This window comes from Elgaria multicarinata, chromosome 11 (assembly GCF_023053635.1).
Source record: "Elgaria multicarinata webbii isolate HBS135686 ecotype San Diego chromosome 11, rElgMul1.1.pri, whole genome shotgun sequence".
Lineage (NCBI taxonomy): Eukaryota > Metazoa > Chordata > Lepidosauria > Squamata > Anguidae > Elgaria > Elgaria multicarinata.
In genome coordinates this window covers 21107054-21129517 of record NC_086181.1, presented here as the reverse complement: position 1 = coordinate 21129517, position 22464 = coordinate 21107054, and the positions used below count along the sequence as shown (strand labels likewise).

The 22464-nt window shown below is 40.1% G+C and overlaps 1 protein-coding gene across 1 annotated transcript; it reads left to right on the top strand.

Moving 5' to 3' along the window:
- The first annotated feature begins 21057 nt into the window (after window positions 1-21057).
- On the top strand, window positions 21058-21996 carry LOC134405340 (olfactory receptor 13H1-like). Its single transcript, XM_063136585.1, has one exon. It carries the CDS (start codon window positions 21058-21060, stop codon window positions 21994-21996), a length of 939 nt encoding a protein of 312 aa, XP_062992655.1.
- The last annotated feature ends 468 nt before the right edge of the window (window positions 21997-22464 follow it).

The window sequence follows — 22464 nt, the reverse complement described above, 5'->3', positions numbered from 1 at the left end:
TCATTCTCACCCACCACTGGAATGTGGCACCTGAGAGCTTTTCAGATACTGAATGTGATCCCTAAGCTAAAAGAGGTTTTTTGCTCCTGATTTAGAGAATACGTCCATTTAATGTGGGGTGTTGACATAAATCTTTAATTTATAGCAGTGCAATGCAGCAATGCATAAATTTATCCTCTGCACATATTGCCCATATGTGAATAGAGATCACATTAATGATTTGACTCATGAAGTCATGGCCTGCAATCACTTTGTTCTCTTGCATCCTGGAAATACCCCACTGCAATCATAGCTGTATTTATTTATATATTATTGTCATTAATATACCACCTTACCTGCTAAAAAGCCATCAACATGGTAAACATTTCATTTCACTTCATTTATTATATTGCTGTACTGCCCCATAGCCAAAGCTGCCATTAAAATACATTACATAACCTATCAAGTACAACAATATAAACTATCAAACTCTAAAATCAATAAAAATGGCATTAAAATGTTTTTTTAAAAAAAACTTCAAAAACTACACATTTTGAAAGGCCAAATTGAAAAGATGTGTCATTACTTTCTAAAGGCCAACAGAAGTGTGGCAATTGTAGTTCTTGAGGGAGTCTATTCCATAGTTTGAGGCAACACAGGAGAAAGTCCTTTCAGACATGCCTGACAAACAGGCCTCTGTGGGTAATAATGCCCCAAAGAGCCTCTCCTTCCATTGATCTAGTATTAAGACAGGTACATAATGAAACAGGCAGGTCCTAAGCCATTTCGAACTTTGAAGGTTGAAACCAACACCTTGAATAATGCCCTGATGGTGTCAGCAGTGGCTTGGTGAGCATCTCATAAGCTACATGCAAGTAAACCCATTCATCACTATTGTGAATCCATTCTAGGTATTCACTAGAACCAGCCAGAACTCTACAGGAACATTCCACGGTGCTGTGCCCTATCACCGAAAGAATCTAAGCATTAGTGATATTGGATCCACCAGGCTCCACTGCAAATGAACATACTTGTTTGCTCATAAACCTCAATGTTTGAACTTTTCTGAATTTTCCATGTTTTCTGCTTATCTACACTGCTCATGTTCCAGTCTAAAACTAAAATGAGGAAAATCGGTTTCTTAGATCCCGACTAATAAGCCTTACACTAACATATTATTCTATAAGAATCTGCCCCACAGGTGAAGCTCGCTGGACAGTTGACTAAAATTATAAACCATTAAAATGCATTGTATAAAGTATAAAATACCTTGAGGAAGGTTTATGGCAAGACAGAGGATTCCTTAGATAGCCAGGTCCGAAGCCATTTGAGATGTTGAAGGTTGAAACCAACACTTTGAATAATGTCTGGGAAAGAACTGACAACCACTGTTGGTCTTTCAGAAAAGGTATAATATAGGCCCCAATACAGTGTATGAGTTGGCAGACTTGGTGGTGCATTTTGCTCCAATTGCAGCTTCCAGACACTCTTCAGGGGTCACATCATGTAAAGCACATTGTAATGGTCTATATGTGATGTCTCAATTCCATATGCCATCTGATATTAATTCCTTCCCTTAGCCGTAGCATCAGCCAGAACCCTGGGTTAATTTCAAAAAGACTCAGCACAAAAGCTGAGTGAATCAATACACTAAATGCTGTGCTCTGAGGTGGCTCCAAACAGACCACAGGTCCATTGACTTCAATGACTGGGCAGGACAGTAAGGGTGCTCTCTCAAATATACCAGTCCCAAATTGTTTAGGGCTGGACTGAATCCTGCCCCTTATTTTCAGGAACTATCTTTCTTCCCACAAAATAGGCATTGTTTTTTCTGCCTCTTTTGCAGGGAGGGGAGAAATTAAGAGAATTTTCTCCTTGGGGAGAGGGACAGGGTTTCCATACATTTTTTCACGTGCCTTTTTGCTGCTAAGGGGGCTCTTCCTATTTTTTAGTGTTTAACAACAACAACAACAACAACAACAACAACAACAACAACAACAACAAACCATCCCCCCTTTCCTTGGAATTTGGAGGAGTCCATCAATTCTTAGTGAATGCCTATTGGAGCCCATGTGGCCTTGCCCTCTCCAATAAACATTCAAGAACTCCTGGGTTTCTGAAAATGCTGGGGGTATTGAATAGGGTGACCATATGAAAAGGAGGACAGGGCTCCTGTATCTTTAACAGTTGTATTGAAAAGGGAATTTCTGCCGGTGTCATTTGTATATATGAGAACCTGGTGAAATTTCCTCTTCATCACAACGGATAAAGCTGCAGGTGCCCTGCCCTCTTTTAAATCTGGTCACTCTAGTATAGCTCCTGCAGCTTTAACTGTTGTGATGAAGAGGAAATTTCACCAGGTTCCCCATATATACAAATGACACCTGCAGAAATTCCCTTTTCAATACAACTGTTAAAGATACAGGAGCCCTGTCCTCCTTTTCATATGGTCACCCTACTTTCACATGAGTTTTCTTCCCCACCCCCATGAAATGTCAAAAAGGGAATGGTCAAAATTTTCAACACAGCACTATTTTATACACCAATAATCCACAAATTGATTATAACTCTGTCCCTAGAATGGCAAAAGAGATTGATATGAGTAGCATACAACAGGACAGGAGGGCAATAACACAACTGGTTTCAGATATTCATCATAATATAGACATCATATATAGCCATCATAATTAGAAGCCATTGATAGATTTATGAAGTGATACAACAAACTTAAAACATTAAATACAGGACACCAGGATAAACTATTTATTTATTTTTTATTTTATTTTATTTTATCGGTTGCATTTTTATACTGCCCAATAGCTGAAGTTCTCTGGGCAGTTCACAAAAATTAAAACCATTCAGTATAAAACAAACAGTAAAAAAACATGATATACAATGTAAAAGCACCACCAGGATAAAATCAGCAGCAGTGCAGAAATACAAATTTTAAACAGCCAAGTTAAAATTAAATTTATAGACAGTTAAAATGCTAAGAGAATAAAAAGGTCTTCACCTGGCATCTGAAAGAATATAGTGTAGATGCCAGGCGAACCTCCTTAGGGAGCTCATTCCACAGCCGGGGTGCCACAGCAGAGAAGACCCTCCTCCTGGTAGCCACCTGCCTCACTTCCTTTGGCAAGGGCTCATGGAGGAGGACACCTGAAGATGACCTTAGGGTCCGGGCAGGTACATAATGGAGGAGGCTTCCTTCAGATAGCCTGTCCCCAAGCTTTTTAGGGCTTTGAACCAGTATTTTGAATCGGGCCTGGACCTGGACTGGCAGCCATTGAAGTTGGAAAAGGACTGGCATGATGTGGTCTCATTGGCCAGTCCCTCTTAATACAGTTCAATTAGTAAACTATTAGAATCACCTGGAATTATTTCTTTTCTCTGTGAGTCGTTTCCTGCAGTTGAGATCGGGTCTTAAAACAATAATGTAACATTTTGGAAGAAAGATACAAAGTAGGAGGCCAGTGTTGGAGGCCATGATGGCAAAAACCTCCACAGCCACTATGTATTTCCCTTTGGTGCTCAGGTAACCTGGAATAAAGGAGACCCAAACACTGCAAAACACCAGCATGCTGAAAGTGATAAACTTGGCTTCATTGAAAGTGTCAGGCAATTTCCTGGCAAGAAAAGCTACCATGAAGCTGATAATGGCCAGAAGGCCCATGTAGCCCAGAACACAGTAGAAAATGGTGAGGAAGCCTTCGTTACACTTTACTATGATCTGCCCAATCTGTGAATGCATGTCAATATCTGGGAATGGAGGAGAGGTAGTCAGCCATGCAGTACACACCGAGACTTGAACGAGGGAGCATGAAACAACAATGATGTTACCCACTTTTTGCCCCAGCCAATTCCTCATTCTGTTCCCTGGTTTTGTGGTCAGGAAGGCCAGGACTACCATGGCTGTTTTTGCCAACACACAAGAAACTGCAACAGAGAACATGATGGCAAATGTTGGTTGTTGAAGAAGGCAGGTCATCTTTCCAGGCTTTCCAATGAATAACAGAGAAGAAAGATAGCAGAGCAGGATGGCACTGAGGAGAATACAAGTGAGGTTCTGATTATTAGCTTTCACAATGGGAGTATTTCGATTCTTTAGAAATGTCAGTATCACGAAACATGTGATTATGGAAAGGGCGAAAGTAAGAGAAACCAAAACATTTCCCAAAGGTTCTTGATAGGAAAGGAAAGATATTATCTTATGGATACACTGGTCCTGGTTCTTGTTTGGATATTGATCTGTTGGGCACTTGATACAATAAGCTGCATCTGAAAGGGATAAATGAGGACATTGGATTTGATCATATATATATTGTTTGCTTTTGTATTTATTTTCCTTCATAAGAACACAAGAAGAGCCATACTGGATCAGATGGAAGGTCCATCTAGTCCAGCATTCTGTTCACACTGTGGCCAAGCAGCTGTTGACCAGAAACCCACAAGCAGGACATGAGGGCAACAGCACCCTCTCACCCATGTTCCCCAGCAACTGGAGGTAGCACAGGCTGTATTCGTAACACAATATTCCTAGGAGTAAGTGCCATTTAGTTTATCCAATTTTCCACATTGAAAATAGCTCTCATGTTCCTTCATTGCAGATCATTTAATTTAGTTATTAGTTATTTATAAGTAGTCATCCAGCTTCTCATCTTGTGTCTTTCTTCATGGGGTGTGGGTGTGGGTTGCAGGATTCATGGATGGATTTTTGTGTTACCTACATTAACAAATTTCTTCATATCGAAAGAACTTGAGATGTTAAAAATCTGAATGTGGGAGATAGTGAAACTGAATGATTCATCCATCCCTAGTCTCATATACATGAGATGCTAGCTATGTGATTTTTTTTTTAAAAAAATGCATTTTTTCCTTGATCAGGATTGGTAACATAGTACACATTATTACAGTTCCATTGAGAATCACCTCCTAAAACTAAAGGAAGGCTTGTTGGGTAAAAAAATGGATGTGTGAAGGTAAGATAAATGTATAAACATCTCAGTGTAAATCTGTATGCTGTCACTTACCGATCTGGTCAGCAATCATGTCTTCTGAACATGGCGTGCAATCATAGCAGCAAATGGGTTTTCCCTCTCCAACTATCTTGCTGTATCCAAGATGGCAGCTTTCAACACATGTGGAATGGGGTGGAACCTAATCATAAAAAATGGAAGGTCGATAGAAACCACTTTTTTTAAAATAAATAAATAAATAAATAAATAAATAAATCACTAATCCGTTCACTTGCAACCTTTGGCACCCAAATGAGACTTCTCAGAATTTCTATCAGATCCAGACTAGCCATTGTCCTCCCTGTCCTTCCATGTGATCAGATGAAGATGAATACTGTTTCTGAAGAGATCCAGCAGGATACTTCTCTCCGTCTTTTAGGCATCTGCTCAGGACTTTTATCATTTCAGCTAAATTCCAATATGTGAAGATTTAGGGCATGTCTAGACCAGTGTTTATCCTGGGTATCATCCTGGGATCATTCATGTGCATCCACGTGGATCCACATGGATCCAAGGAGCAGGGAGGGATGATCCCTCCATTTCCCCACGATAACTGGGACCAATTGTAGCCTGTTTTCCCTGCAGTCTTGGGATTGTCCAGAGACTATGGGTTGTGTGTGGGCACCCATCCTGGCTTTGTCCAACCAATTTGTGAGTAAAGATGAGGCAGGAACTGGGCACAGGGCATGGAGCTTTCCAGGTGCTCTGTGACCATCAGTAGGAGGAAGCGGGTTTTTTTTAACCTTACTTTTTCATTGGAGCACACATGCAGTCATCTTCTATATAAAAAAAAGAAAGAAAATTACAGATACAACATCCCTCCTTCCTCCCGGGATGTCGCACGTGCGTCTGGACAAAGGGGAGGATCTCATGAGCAGAATATCATGAGATCCCCCCTCCTCTGGTTTAGGCATGCCCTTAGTTTACTATTTATTTTACTTTCTTCTGATTTACTGTCTGTTTTGCTTTGCTGTTCTTAGTAATGTTTCTTGTTTGGCTTAAAAAAAAGGGGGAAAAAACCTTGCATAGTGGAGGGTTTTCAGGAGTTTTCAACTGTTGCATAGACAAAAGAGGGATGAGGGTGCTGGAACACAATGGCTGATGCAAGGTCTGCTGTCCTGGTCCAACTGTTTGGCTGAACATTATGCTTATGAAAGAAGCCAAGCAATGGCTCAGCAGATCAGAGATCAAGATGTCTGAGATAGCAGTGAAACGGTCAAACTAGAATGCACAGAAGTATACAGTTTTGCATCAATACTGGCTCATGGGCAACTGAGGTGCTGTAGAGCTAGCTCTGTTTTCTGACCTCTTCCTGCCCTATCATCAGGGTCTTGGTCTGGACCAAGTGAGGAGTCTGGTTTCTTCCTTTAAAGGTGAGCTGAGGAGTGATCAACATTGTGCTACAGGACTGGTACCTGCCTCCTCTGCTGTTGGGATTATTTTGTTTTTGGCTTGGGAGAGGGTGAGACTACATGGAGTGCATTGGTGCCTATGGAACTGTAGCCTCATTGTGTGTGACAAGAGCATATACTTATCCAAACTGTCTAATTATATGGGGTTTAGAGATTACTAATTTAAGAATAATGGTGGCAATATATGTATAAACATTGGACAGCATTACTTAAAACAAGTTTAAATGTTTCCAGCCCACATAATCATAATTGGGGGCTCAAAGATTGCTCAAGACAAATAGACTAGAGGTTCCTTAATAATAGTGCAATAAAACCTAGACAGCAGATCCATTCCATTAAGCAGTGACCTTAAAGTGCACAATTTTAGCATGAATTCCTACCTGCTTAAATCCGTCATGCCACACAATATCATCTTCAAAGATAGTGAACATATGGCTTGATGAAATCTTTCCAACCTGAGCTTTTAGGACAGAGTCATTGGGGAAAGTTACCCAGTTGATGATATCATATCCAGTAGATAATTCTCCAGTCTCAAACATGACTTCTTGCCCAGCTCCATTATTAAAGTGGATGTTTTCCAAGAAAGAGTGAAGCTGTATTAGGAAGAATACAAGGAATACAACATGAATTCATAGTCTATCATTCAGTCATGTATAAGCATTTTACAGTTGGCGCCTCTAAGCTTTCAGTCAGCTTAAATTCACACAATGATGCAACATCAATTTGAATTAATGTTCATTTGGAATGTGTTGCCTTCAGAAATTCTCTAGTTCCTTATTGCAGACTTTTAAGAAGACCTTTAAAATGTATTATTATGCCATGGCCTTTTCTTGATATGACTGCTGTTGTTGCTATTATTAGTGTTGCTGCCACTACTGGTTTTATAGTTGACTTTTATTGTTCTTTTTATGGTTATTTTACTGTTTTATGTTTTATCACTTTCCATATTTTAACTGTTTTTATATGTTTCATTGCTGTAAGTTTCCTTGGGAGAACTTCTGCCTTGAAAGGCAGACAAGGAATATTTTAAATAATTATTTAAAAAAACAAAACAAAAATGTGGTAGGCAGTGATTTGTGGAGACTGAGGCAAGGATTATAAAATGTGATAAGACCATAAGAAGAGCAATGTTGGATTGACAATGCATTCTGTTTTCACATTTGCAAACAGATGCCTATGGATGGCCAAAAGCAGAATGTCCTTGCAGAGTGGCTTCCCGCTCATGCTCCCTGTTGTTACAAAGTAGCTTGTTCATACAGAATGGTACAGACTCCATCTTGGGGCAAAGGCTATGAGAGAGAAGTCTTCTTCTTGTAGGCAGAGAAAGAAGTGAAGATAATTAGGGGCATGTTATTTAAATAAAGAGGCCCTAGTTATCCCTGGATCTGCATGTGAGAGTGCAGGAATCTAACCTTACTCCAGGCAGTAGACTGCTTTATGGGTGAGCCACTCTGCCAAGCCAGGAGTTGGGTAGAATCTGGCTCCTTTCTTAAGCAATGGATGTGTGACTGGGGGAAACCACCCAATGTCACCCCCCACTCAGTGCCGCACACCTCCAAGGAAGGTCTCCAAAGGCAAGTCATATCCTGTCTCAAGAGCTGCACAACACCTGAGGAGCAGGCCTCTGAACTTGTCAATCACCATAAAGGTGCCTACGAGTGCTCACCAAACCTATTCTAATATCCTAAGATTCCCACACAACCCTGCCCATTCCAATCAATCTACTTACCCACCCCCACTAAGTTTTAAGTCCAGTATGAAGTTGGTGAAAATCCTGTACACAAGAGCCCATGCATGGCAGGTAAAATTCCTACACACACGCACGCACACACACACACACACACACACACACACACATCTCCAAAGGAGCTACTGGCCAAGTGTGTATGCTTTGCTCAAACTGGATTTGAAATGCTCAAACTGTATTGACTTTTTTTGCACTTCACAAGCAGTGCAAACAGCACACTCACACAATAACACACAGTCACACACACAGTCCAAGTAACACACACACACAGACAAACACACACACACACACACACACACAAGAAATAGAGGGTTGGTTTTTTTTGGTATTTTTGGTATTTTTTTATATATAGAAGAAAGAAGGAAGATGAAACACAGTCAGGCTTTAAGAGGGGGAAGGGGGGGAAGCAACCAACCAAACAAACACTCCAAAAATTAAAAATAAAGTTTATATAAAATCAAAGTAAGGGAAAAACACAGAGCAAACTAAGCAAACAGTCAGAAACAAGCAAACACACACACACACAACCCAAACTAAATCCTAATCTAATCTCCTCCAACTCCAAATGCAGCAGCAGCACCTATAACTAACTCCTCTGTCAACGAACGCCAACCCACAAAGAGACACAAAGCAGAAAGCTCTCAGGGTGGCTCTGCCTTAGTCCCCCCTCCAACGCTGGGATTGGAGGATGCTTCATGAGGCCATCACTTCTCATCAGGATTGGGAGTTGAATCTGCCTCTCAGCACTTCAAAAAGGTACCTCTCCCACATTTTTACCCTGTTTTTTAAAAAATTATTGCAAGCGAACCGCACCACGCAGAGTGCTGAGAGTAGGCTCAAAATGACCCCCAGCCACGACTCTCTAAGCACACAAAATTTCAGAAAGATAGCTTTAAAAACAACACTGTTATCCCCTAATCTTTTCCGCAATGCAATCCTATGGGTGAAATTATCCAAAATGGCAGGCGGATCGCTCCACGAAAAGAGAAGCACTTCTCCTATGGCCACTTCTCTTCGCCATGCTTCTCCAGGACCCCGGGTTGCTTCTACTCCGCCTCTGGGCAAGTCGGATCAGGCCAATTCGCTTCTGATTCCCCGATTCTAAGCGGAGCGGAGCACATCCCTACAAATAACTTAATTAGAATGATGGTTCTACCTGCCATGGCTGAACATCTGAATGTTCCAAGTTGAGTTTATCCTGGATTGTTCTTTCCCTGGATGAATATAAGGCATGGAAGTCATGTGCCAAAGCGTAGACGGCATTGTAGATACTGTAGCTCTGACCAGACATATCCATCTCAAACACAGATGGAGGAAGATTGTCCAATTTCTCATCTCCTCTACAGTTTTCACATTCAAATGCAAGGTGCCAGAACAAACAGAGGAAATGCATTAGCATCTCATCAGATGTCACGTTATTAAGGAAGTCCCAGAATCCTGGGACAACATTTGTATGGACTGAGAAAGACAAAGCACCATGGAAGAAAGTTTTGCCTATCAATTTCGCCTGGGATGAAGTGCTGAAATACCATGAAGATGGCATAATCCAAACTTTGCTGATGTGGGCTCTTATGTATTTTTCAAATGCCTCTAAGTATGTAATTAACTGAATAACTAAATTAGAGTCCATACAAAGAACAATCACATTAGCATCAGTTACATAAATTGTTAGCATTAACTTTATGATATTTTCCTTATAATAAGTATTTGGACCAATGTCATTGCCACTCATCCTTTGCAAGAAGGCGACACAGATGCTGTTCTGGGCAAGCAGAGGAGTGAGTTTCTGCACAAACTTTTCTCCATCATCATCATCAGAAACAAGAAGTCCAGTCCATGTCCATTTGAAATGGAGGAACAGCTGGACAATTCCAATATGATGAGTAGTTTCCCTTGGTGCCATCCGGTACAAAAAAGGGAAAACAGTTTTAATACTTAATGTAGGTTCAAGTGAAGCATAAGTGATCTAATGGGGAGATAAGATGGGTCATCAGATTGTGATGAAATAATAAGATTCCAAAGCAGAGTCTTTTAAAATACCAACTCCTCATGCAATTTTTATTCTTTTATCATATTTTATCATATATCCTACCTACATTGTTAGTAATAATACTGCATCTATAGGATTTTTTTTTAAAAAAAGTATTAGTCACTACAATATTTATATATATTACAATATTTACTGATCTTGAAAAATGATACTAGACTTTCAAAATTTACCATGAGTTATCTTTTTTATATAATATGTAATGAAATTACTTTTCAACAAAATCCTAAGACAGCAACTCCCCCCCCCCCCCCGCCAAACAACAACACAATAAACAGTTTGGTAAAATCAAATCAATAGAACAACAGGTTGACTTTTAGCCCAGCTTTGCTCTTGGTTCTCTCTAGAAATGTGTGGTTTATCTACACTGTGTTTGCCACATTTTAGGTGGAAAAGGAAGGGAAGATATCTGTCTCATGGTCCACTCACTGCACATAAAAATGGCAACACAAGCAACCAGGTTTCAGAAACTGAATGTAGTGCACCAACAGTTTCATATGGAAGGAAGTGGTATTTCAGCTATTGAGTTACAGACTGTAACAGGCTTAAACTTGAATTTTGAATTGCATCCAGAAATAAACTCAGAACCACTGAAGTTACCACTCATGTTATGAAATAAACTGGGAACAACTGAAGTTACCACTGGGAACCATTCAAATTACAAATATGTAAAAATTGCAATAAAGCCCTCTCTACAATATAAGAAATATGAATGCTATTTTTATAACAAATTTTATATTTAGTATCATTCTTTATAATAGTAAGAAGGCTAAGAAATGGTCACACCACAACTATACAGCCTCTCCCATAGAGCTGTAATGAAGAGACAATTAACAGGGCATAACAGATAATCAATAAATAAACAGATATTGACATACCTGTGGAACCTTGTAGTTACTCAGGATTGTGGCCATCTGGATCGAGTTTTCTACAGTGCGTCCCCCAATAACAGATAGTACATATTTTCTGTCATATTTGTAATTGGGTATATCCTTTTTTGGTGTGAATAGTAGATCCAAGATGATTTGAGATGTTATCTTTGAGTCAAAGAGGTTGTCATAGATATGGAAGCCCAGAGTATAATTGGGAATCAGCCTTGGATTGTTATTGATTTCATGAATGGCAAAAATCATGGACAGGACCTCTTGATAATACTTAATCTTTACTCTGCAATGAGATTAACACTGACATGTAGGAACTTCTATTGGTTATAACATGCATTAATAGCATAAAGTTTTTTGGGTTTTTTTAAGTTGCTGAACACATGATATTTAGTAGCTTGAGAATGATAGTCAAATAGTTTTTCAAAGATATGGAATCCCAGAGTCTTACTGGGAATGTGTCTTGGATTGTTATTGATTTCAGAATGGCAAAAGTCATGGACAGAACATGCCGTTAATATTTAATCTTTAGTTTGCAATAATGCAGCACTGAAATTCAGTAACAAATCTTGAAAAATGACAAACATATCCTCAAACATCTCCTCCTCCAAACGTATATTTGTAAATATGTAACTCATGCCCAACAACATGCCATCCACCTTTATAAGCAGAGCTCTTACATTTTTTTTCCTGATGATTTTGCATATAGACAATAAAGGAACACACAGAATGAGTTCTGGCACAACACACAGAGAACTACAGAACAAAATGGAAAGCGATGGATTGGAATAGAAAACCTGACATGGAGTTCAGTGAACAATTCCCTCCACTTTCTTGAATTTTTAAAAGTTTAATTCTGAATCCTTCTCAAAATTGTTTGAGATTACTTTCTGACTCAAACTAAGCAGTTTCCCCCCCCCCCTTGAGGGCACCCCTTTAAAGCAGCCCTCAAGACAAAGACACAGCGCAAAAGAGCACCATATCTGCTGTGCTGCCTAAAAAAAGCTGTTCTGAATGTTTACTCCTGTGGAAATTAGGGCCAAAATCACACCCACTCTTGGGGACATGTGGGGCAAGAGGGCTTTTGACCCACACACCAGAATTTCCTCAGAGCAGATCTTCAAATCAATCTCTTGCACCCTCAGCAAAGTGATAACAAAAAAATAATTCATTGATTTGCTAGTGAGTTGCCCTGGGAAAACTGGGAATGGGGACAAACACTTACCCCATAAGGGAGCCCTTGAGGTAAGAGAGTCCACTGCAGGGGTGATATTTGCTTCCTACACCAGTTCTCCCAGGATCAGCCCTTCAAAATAAGAAAGCATCTCCATATCAGATCATGAATTTGGGGGATTCTAATTCTCACTTAACTTTTGAGGCAAGCATTCCCAAGACCCTAATGGTAGTTCCTGGGTCTGCACTGAATAAACCTCACCGACATCTCTAGTCACCAATATAGTTGTGTGCTATCTGCAGTACTTGAGGCAGTAAGCCTGTGTGCACCAGTTGCTGGGGAACATGGGTAGGAGGGTGTTGTTGCACCATGACCTGCTTTGTTGGTCCCTGGCCAATGGCTGGTTGGCCACTGTGTGAACAGAGTGCTGGACTAGATGGACCTTGGTCTGATCCAGCAGGGAACTTCTTATGTTCTTATGCTCTTAATTCCTGCCTTCTTTTGGCTTTAATGCATCATCATCAGAGAATAAAATGAACCAACATGATTATGAACTTCAGTTTCATGGTGTGTAAAAGCTCTACCTCAACTGCCATGCAGTTCTTGTTAAGTCACCTGGCAATCAGCATTACTTACAGAGAGGCCAACTGACTCCTTTCAGGGACTTGTGTGAAAGGGAGCAAATGTACTGAAGGGTGTATTAGAGAAAAAATCCCACCAATTATTACTTCTCCAGGCTTATACAAATTGTCTTGGATGTTTCTGTAAGAGCTGCATGTCCTTTTCTTTCCCTCACATCCAATCAGGGGAAGCTGTAGCTGCAACAGCAGCAGAAATAGCCACCACCTGCAACCTAATATATGCCTGCCCATTTCTCAACTCCACAACAGCTTTCCTCACCACACCCACAAACATGCACAGTGGATGATCAGTGTAGCCCCATTGTTCCTTCAGTTAACATCTCACAGAGCTCTTGAGTGGCACATGGCAACCAGCCCTCAGATGCATTCAAAATTTAACCACCTGTGTTTTCAATCTGTATTGTTTTTTATTACAGAAGAAGAAAATGAAATAATAGTAATCTTGATAATTACAGTGTAGACAAATATTTCTTTCCAGAGAGAGAGAGAGAGAGAGAGAGAGAGAGAGAGAGAATTCTCAAGCAGAATATTATTTGTTTGCCAGTGGGGCACTCTGGGAAAAGTTCATACCTTTTACAATATTAAATGGCCTTAATATCCTGAATTCATGTCACCCTCATGTAGGTATAGAACCAGAACTGAATACCTCAGCTATCTACCTGCTCAAATTTTGCCTTTCCATGGTTCCAAATGGTTTTGGGATCAGAACACCATGGCATAAAATTTAATTAACATCAGTAGATGTTTGTCGAAACAAATATTCCATGGGAAAACTGAATGTCTTCAATTTATTCTCACTACAGCCCTGCATGTTGTTGTTTAAAAATGTGTGGTTCTGCAAGGATGAAATAGTGCAATTCTACCTATGCAACATTACCAAAAACATGGAAACAATAAAAAAGAGGAATATTAAAGAACACATTCTTCCAAATTTCTCATGAGAAGCCAAGCCCAAGAAAAGAATGTTCCCCACTGCAAACAGAGAGAGAGAGAGAGAGAGAGAGAGAGAGAGAGAGAGAGAGAGAGAATTTTGAAACCATTGGCTGATGTAGTGACAATTATTTACACAGTTTCACCAGTATACAATTGCTCTCATCCCTTCTTTCATGCTGAAATTGGGATAATGATGTATTCCCAAGCATTCAGTTTGGTATGGGTGGGTGGGTGTGGCGGGGGTAGCTCTCTATTACTAGGAGGAGGATCAACACCCACTTTAATTAAGAACTTTATGATATCAGTAAAGTCCTCTTGGATCTTTGCTCACATGAATTCATCCATTCATATTGCCCATGTATGCTAAGAGCAAATTTAAGATGCTATGAGATCATTGCCTTCCACACTTTATGCTCCTGCAAGGTCTATGGAATCCTCTGCAAACATATTCTTGGTTGGTTGGTTGGTTGGTTAGTTTGTTTATTTGTTTGTTGTGTTCCTAATTTATACAATAGCCCCAGTTTCTGGGTAGCATACATCAAAATAATTTAAAATACAGTGCAAAGGCTGAGAATATAAACTATAACATAAAACATGTCACAAGTTTCAGTATTTTTCCACATTCTTTCTTTCTTCTTTTAAATCTCACTTTCTCTTTGTTCTGGATATAAAAAAAAGTTTCTGACTTATAGTTCATTTGTGAGTGGAGAAGGAAGAATGGAACACAGACACCAGACTTCCGGGAGAAACGAATGCTGGCGTGTAAACCGTGAGCTCTGGCTTTTATTACAGCTTTTATCACAGTAATTGTAATTGTAAAACTTCCCTGCAACTTCTGAAACATCAGCTGTGTATGGGCAGCCAGCTAAAGACTCAACGTTAAAGATTAAAGGAAGGGAAGAGATAGCGAGGGAGGAGGATAATTAAAATTAATCAGAATAAGACACCAGAGTTTGGGATAAACTAGGGCCTCTTTATTTAAATAACAGAACTTTACCCCTCCCTGGATCTGCATGGGAAAGTGCGGGGAATCTATTAGATCCTTTCTTCCTACTTGGCCTCTGAAAGGACGACCAGCAAGCCCATACTGTCTACAGGGAAGGGAGGGAGGGAGCCGCTTTAGCAGAGAGGAAGGCGGGGAGGGGGAGAGCCCACATATAAGGCCTCTAGCTCCCCTCCCCTCCTTGGTGGTGTGATCAGAGGCAGCCAATGGCTGGCCTTCACACCTCGTCACCCCCCTGCAACAGCCTAACTGTGCCCAGGCTATGCCAGGCATGGTGTAATGTTTTTTCCCCCCAAAATTCCCATTAAAAGTTAAGCCCAGGTATACAATCCACCCAACAGAAAAATGAGAATGAAGATTAAAGAGACAAACAATGAAAGACCACCAAAATAAATATATTAAGTCACAAATATTTAAAGTATTTCTCCATTATACAATTATTCTCATTCATTTGTTCATGTTGAATATGGAAGTATGATTTATTCCCAAGTTTCGGGTTTCGAGTTTGAGGATGAACGCATGCAGCTCTCCACCACTAGGAGTATTGATTAAAAACTAAAGTGGGCTCAGTGATATTTTATTATTGGAGGCACAGTCATGGCTCCAGGAGATAAGGGTGATTAGTAAAATAAGCATTCTGTAAGGTTAAATAAAAATCAAGGGGTGGATTGTTATGTTATAACCTTACTAAAATCAAAGTGTTTCATCCATCTATCTGAAAATAGTGCATGATAGGAAGAAATGGCTAGTGTACATAACCTGAAAATTTCAGGAATATTGGTTAAAGATTGAGGAAGAAAGGGCAGTTAATAGAAAAATAAAAAGTAGGGGGAAAAACTCAGTCACACGAAAGTGTGGGTTCACAACAATTTGTGCCCATCTCTAGTGAAGCCAGTATGGCTATCATCATTTAACTATTGCTATTTTTTATCCCCTTTACACTGTAGTTGCTGGAATGGAACCGATTTTAAAAATTCAAGTTATGGATTTTTAAAACTATTTATATTTCCTAATAAAAGCCTATGGCTGTTCATAATGCAGCACTTGGAATGTTGAAGGTCGGGGAGAGGAGGAGGAGGTGATAAATACCATCTGGAATAAATGCAGAAGCAGAAAGCAGCAGCATCAGCAGTAAATTTCTGGGACCTGTTTGTGTGCATCCATGTGTGTGAGTGTGTATGTAGACAAGCAATTCCCTCCTCGTGACCAGAAGATATGGAATTGAATGGGAGTGAAACTTTGGTTCATAAGCAGGCCTGTCTTGCAGATAGTTTTGCTCTTGGCTTTGAGACTATTTGGGCCATCTTTCCCAAGCCCTGTTTCTCTGAGCCTAGCTCCTGAACCTCTTGGTGTAATTTTTGCCCCCGATTTGATTTGCTCACTGGTGAAGGATGGGCTTCACAGCACGTTTCATTTTAAAATATTTTCTTCACCCTCTGCCTGGTTTAATTTTCCCAACCTGGAGAAATTTAATTTTCCCATCCTGAGTTTGACACCCTGCCTTCTAGGAGAGCTCTCATTTAACCTTCTTCTGGATCTGCAAATTTCAGATATATACATTCCTTTTAATCATACACACACACACACACACACACACACAAACTGCTCACTTCCTGTTTTTCTAAAAGTTTGGACCATACCGCTATAAAGTTGAAAGGTTCAAACATATCATTCATCCAGTTTGGGCAAGTGGAAGTTTAAGAACAACTTAGGGCTCATCTTCACCAAACAGGATATGCCACTATGAAACCAGTATGAAAACGGTATATAAAAGGCATGAGTCACACTACTGCTTTATAGCAGTATTGAAGTGCACTGACAACTGTTAGGGCCCATTGACACATCCAATATATCACTTTCATATCACTTTCATGGTGTTATGTCCTGCTTGGTGTAGATGTGTCATGGGTCCCAACAGTCAGTGCACCAACATAGCTATTGATAAAATCTTTGAGTCTAATTGAACCTCTTTTGGGTGTTAGTAAAAGCAGGTGAAAGCGGGTTTTCCTGCATAGGTGTGATGCCTCAAGGTCCACACATTGTGGGGGTTATCCCGGTATTGGAGGGGGGTGGTTGCGGGAGTTTGTTCCGGTTGTGGAGCTGTCGGGTCGAGCACGGGATGCGGATCCTCACCGGCCTGATTTTCGGGTTTTTTAAATCATCCGCGGCACGATCTCCGTAAGTGCGAAAGAGCGCAATCCGTGGTGGTTGGCGGCAGCGGCTGAAGTGCCGCTGCTGCTTTTGTTACATTCCCCCCCCCCAGATCCACGCAGTTTGTGAGGAAAATGCAGGATGACCTCTAGCATGGTATGCTATGCTTCTCCCCCACCTCCTGTCCTCCTGTAACACGCGCTACAGCCCCGTCTAGCGACGGCCTTCGTTTTTGTGAATCACCCAGGGAACTTCGGCTATTGGGTGATATAAAAATGCAATAAATAATAATAATAATAATAATAAGAATAAGAAGAAGAAGAAGAAGAAGAAGAAGAAGAAGAAGAAGAAGAAGAAGAAGAAGAAGAATCATTTGTAAGAGAGCAAAAACAAACAAACCTGTGGCCGACAAAAATATTTATACCCCTACTCACTGTTGCTTAAGCTCAAAAAGATATTTAGAAACAATGCAAAAGCCTGCAGGAAGCTGTTTAGTAGAGATGAAACTGGGATGGTATTGTATACCACAATCAGCAGACTGCTGTCTCTCGGATGGTCTTCTAAGCCTACAAACACAGTAGTTTCATCATGTTACTCTACTTTCTTTGCTATTTGGTGCTTTAGGAAGTCCAAACTAGGTGATACGTGAGAGACGCATGATTGAATATATCATTTATGTATGTCTTTATTATTGTTATTATTGTTGTTGTTGTTGTTGTTGTTATTATTTTAAAAAGTCAATGGAACTTGTTACAAACTTAAAACCCTCCTTGCAATACTGCTATTCAGTTAAAAAAAGTGGGGGGAGAACATGCTCTTATTAAACCTAGACAGTTGGATCCAGATTGAAGTAGGTGCAACTGTGGCCATGGCTAGACCAGGCCTATATCCTGGGATCATCCTGGGATCATCCCTGTGCATCCAAATGACACACAGGGGATCCCGGGAGCAGGCAGGAACGACCACCCCATTTACCTGGGATAATCCTTAGGTTTAGCTAAGGCCTGGGATGGAGGAAGTGAGATTCACTGCTTCCCCACCCACAAACACAGCAAAAGCTTCAACTCTTCCCTCTGCAGATGCTACGCAGAGAGTGAGGGCTCCAGGCTGAATGAGGCACGTTGTGTTGTGCAGATATTGAAGGGGAAAGAGGCATCCATGAAGACTGAGTGGAGTCACCTTCCAGAAGTGGAGCTCTGCTCATGCCAGTTGCCTTTGCCCATTTCAGGATGATTTGGCACCAAATCCTACCCCATTCAGCAGGGTCTGTGGTCCCTGTTTGTACCATTTTTTGATAGAGATGGATGTCATATAGTGATGCTGGGGGTGGCAAAGCAGCCCTCTCACTTGCAACACAAACCGAGTCACCAGTAAGAGGCATACTTTGAGGAGGAAGCTCTGCTCTGGCCACCCACAGTTCTGAAATGGCTTTCTCATACTGTTTGTTTGTTTGTTTGTTTGTTTGTTTGTTTTAGAGAGGGGGGATCTGCTTCTCTCACCCCTACTGTGCTCACTGTCTCATTTCCCTCAACCATGATTACCATGTGACGAATTGAGGAGATTAAGTGGAAGTTGTGTCGGGGCATTTTGAAAATCTTAGAAAACATTCTCCAACATCTAGCTTTCGACGTGCAGGGGGATTTCTAAACAGGAGTGTTCAGTCATGTGATCCAAAGTGTGCAATCCAAGAAGAGCTTTACCAATTCATCTTCTCTTTGTCCAGAGCTGCACATAAAATGGAGCTTTAATTGAATTTGTTCTATTCTACTCTTATGTGTTTTTAAAAATATTGTGGTTGGTGCAAAATTGGGGCCCAGCTGCCAACACAGTTGATGCTGTTGTCACTTATAGTAGCAGTGTAGAAAAACAAAAAACACATAGGAAAAGAAAGACACTGTTCTATTCTAAAATTATTTCTAGGTCTCCTTTAAGGGTGGAATCCTAATCATCATATTATATGTAACAACAACAACACTAGAGAGGATGAGGCCACTCTTGTAGCTAGGTAAATCTCATCAGTAATACAAGATCTTTATTAAATGGAACTGATACATTCTAAATAGTTGAATTTAGCAAAGTTGTTTTACAAAAGACATGTGAGGACACCCCCACCCCTTGAGAAAATCTTTGAGCCTAGTTGAACCTCTTTTGGAAACTAGTAAAATTCCTTTATTTGGCATCATTCCATGACTGTTTCCTAATACTAGCACCTCTACTCACCATGGTCTGAAGTTTTAGAAAGAAACTTCAGAAAGTAATGAGACATCTGGGAATGTGTCCAAAGGGAACAAAAAAGAGAACAGTACTTAAAAAACTTCTAGACGTTTGTTTTCTTTATTAAAAAAAAACAATCTTATAAATGAAGTCATGATTTTTCTATTCTTTCATCAAGGGATTCAATTGGAGTTGCTTGCTCACCATTTTAAAATGAAACTCCAGTGCTAATTCTTCTTAAAGTGCATGAACTATTCATCTGTAATTCAGATCCTGAAAAGCTAATTAAAATTACAGTTATATCCATTTGATGCAATCAGCTTATCTTTAAAGTATTCTTAAGAATAGCATGGAAAATATAGTACATCGGGAAATCATCATTCTGTAAAATACTTTCCTCTGATTTCAAGGGATTTAAAGAAGGTAAGTAATCCATTTCCTTATTCATTATTTCCTTCTTTATAATTTTGTGTAATCATACCTCATATTATACACTACATTAATTTCTTCTTCCATTGAATTCTGTGAGGGTTACTGCTGTGGAGGTTACATAGGATTGTACTGTTAGTATTTTCAATTGTCTCCATTTCTAACTATCTCTCAGAACAAACTAATAATGTAGATAAGAATCATTAGTAAAAGAGCCCCCTTCCCCACCGGAAAAAAAAAGAAAAGATTTTTAGGAGACTTCCTTTCCAGTGGGCAACAAAAAAAATTATTCCTCCACCCCTCGCCCCCTGTTGCTTATGATCAAAAAGACATTTTGAAAAAATCAACACCTGCAAGCTATTCAGTAGAGATGAAACTGGGATGGTATTGTACATCACAATCAGCAGACTGCTGTCTCTTAGATGGTCTTTTAAGCCTACAGATGTGGTGGTTTCATGTCAGTCTACTTTGCCATTTGGTGCTTTAGGAAGTACAAACTAAGTGATACATGAGAGATGCATGATTGAATTGATCATTTATGTATTTATTCAATTTTATTTTTTATTTTTTTAAAAAAGAAGTCCATCGGGCTTCTTTTAAACTTAAAACCCTCCTTGCAATACTGCTATTCAGTTGTAGTGTTAAAAAACAAACAAACATGGTCTTATTAAAACTAGAGGGTTGGATCCAGATTTAGGTAGGTGCAACTGGGATGGAGGAAGTGACCTCACTGCTCCCCCACCCACAGACACAGCAGAAGCTACAACCCTTCCCTCCACGGATGCTACACAGAGAATCAGGGCTCCAGGCTGAATGGGGCATGCTGTGTTGTGCAGATGTTGACTGGAAGGAGGCATCCATGAAGATTGAGTGGAGTCCCCTTCCAGAAGTGGAGCTATGCTCATGTAAGCTGTCTTAGCCCAGTTCAGGATAATTTGGCGCCAAATCCTACCCCATTCAGCAGGGTCTGTGGTCCCTGTTTGTACCATTTTTTGATAGAGATGGTTAACATGGTGATGCTGGGGGTGGCAAAGCTGTCCTCCCCCTTACATACTGTTTTGGGGTTTTAGAAGGGGTTGTATCTGCTTCTCTCACCTCTACTGTCCCCACTGTCTCATTTCCCTCAACCATGATTATCATGGGACAAATTGAGGAGATTGAGTGAGAGCGGAGTCGGGGGCATTTTGAAAACATTGGAAAACATTCTCTAACATCTAGCTTTCGATGAGCAGGGAGTTTTCTAATCATGAGTGTCCAATCATGTGGTCCAAAGTATGCAGTCCAAGAAGAGTTTTACCATTTCATCTGCTCTTCATGTGATCTGCACAAAAAAGGAGCTTTAATTGAATTTGATCTGTTGTACTCTTACGTATTTTTAAATGATTCACATACATTTATCTATTTTTTCTCTTCCAATTCAGATCATCCCTAATGCAGGAAGTAGGAGAAAATGAGACAGAAGTGACTGAATTTATCCTCATAGGCTGGTCAGGCAGACCCAAGGCAAGGATGAGTTTAATGGCCATCATGATAATTGCCTATTCAATAACCGTTGTTGGAAATGGTCTTATTGTCGTTGTGATCATATCTGATCCACGGCTGCACAACCCAATGTATTTTTTCTTGTGTAATTTGTCTGTGCTCGACCTCTTCCTCACATCATCTGGGATCCCACAATCTATAGCTAATTGCCTGGTGGACAGACCTGTTGTATCTCTTCCTTTGTGCTACACCCAACTTTATGTTGGTCTCTTCTTGGGAGCAACTGAGTGTTTCCTTCTGGCTGTCATGGCTTATGACCGTTACGTGGCCATATCCAACCCACTCCGCTACACTCTCATCATGAACAGGACAGTCTGCATCCTGTTAGCCAGTGCGACATGGACAATAGCCTTTATGCTTACAGTAGTGCCCTGTCTTGCTAAACCAGCTAGATTCTGTGGAAACAATGAGGTAGATCATTTATCATGTGAATTTAAAGCTGTGTTCAAACTAATTTGCACTGATACCTCTTCAAGCCAAATAAGCATATCTCTCACCAGCATGTTTACACTGGTTCTCCCTCTTGGCTTTATCCTTTTCTCTTATATGCGCATTCTTGTAACTATCCTGAGGATGCACTCAGAAGGAAGCAGAATGAAGGCATTTTCCACATGTGGGTCTCACCTGGTTGTGGTGACTATGTTCTTTGGTACTGCTATATTTGGGTACATCCTTCCCCAAAACAAGAATACCCGTGAGGTGGACAAATTAATTTCTCTATTTTATGGAGTGCTGACACCCATGTTTAATCCTTTAATTTATACTCTGAGAAACCAAGACGTGTTGGGAGCATTGAAGAGAATAATGGGTAAAAAAGCTGATGGATAAGACAGATATATAATATCTTTTATTTTTAACACACAGGAGTTAATCTCTGATTTCTATATATTGTGCAATTTCTTCTAATTCTGCCTAGGAATAAAAACATAAGTTTTGATTTCAATGGTTTTTCAAAACATTAAAAATGTTCAAACAGTTAGAGGTGTGTGAAATTAATCTAAACTTTATTTACCCCCATCTTTCAGATTATTTGTTATTAAAAAATCTGATTGTTTTAAACAAATAGTTTTGATACTATTTTCTCATCTCTGTCTTGGGAGTATACTTCTGACGTGATCCACAGTTTTTTGGAACAGCAAAGTTTGCATTTTAAATAGCTGGTATATCTTCCCTAATCATAGATTCCATCCCTTTTGCCCTGCATTCCATGGCAAATTTCAGGCAATAAGGGCCACAGCTAGACCTAAGGTTTATCCTGGGATCATCTAGGGTTCGCCGCTGCCTGAGCACTGGATC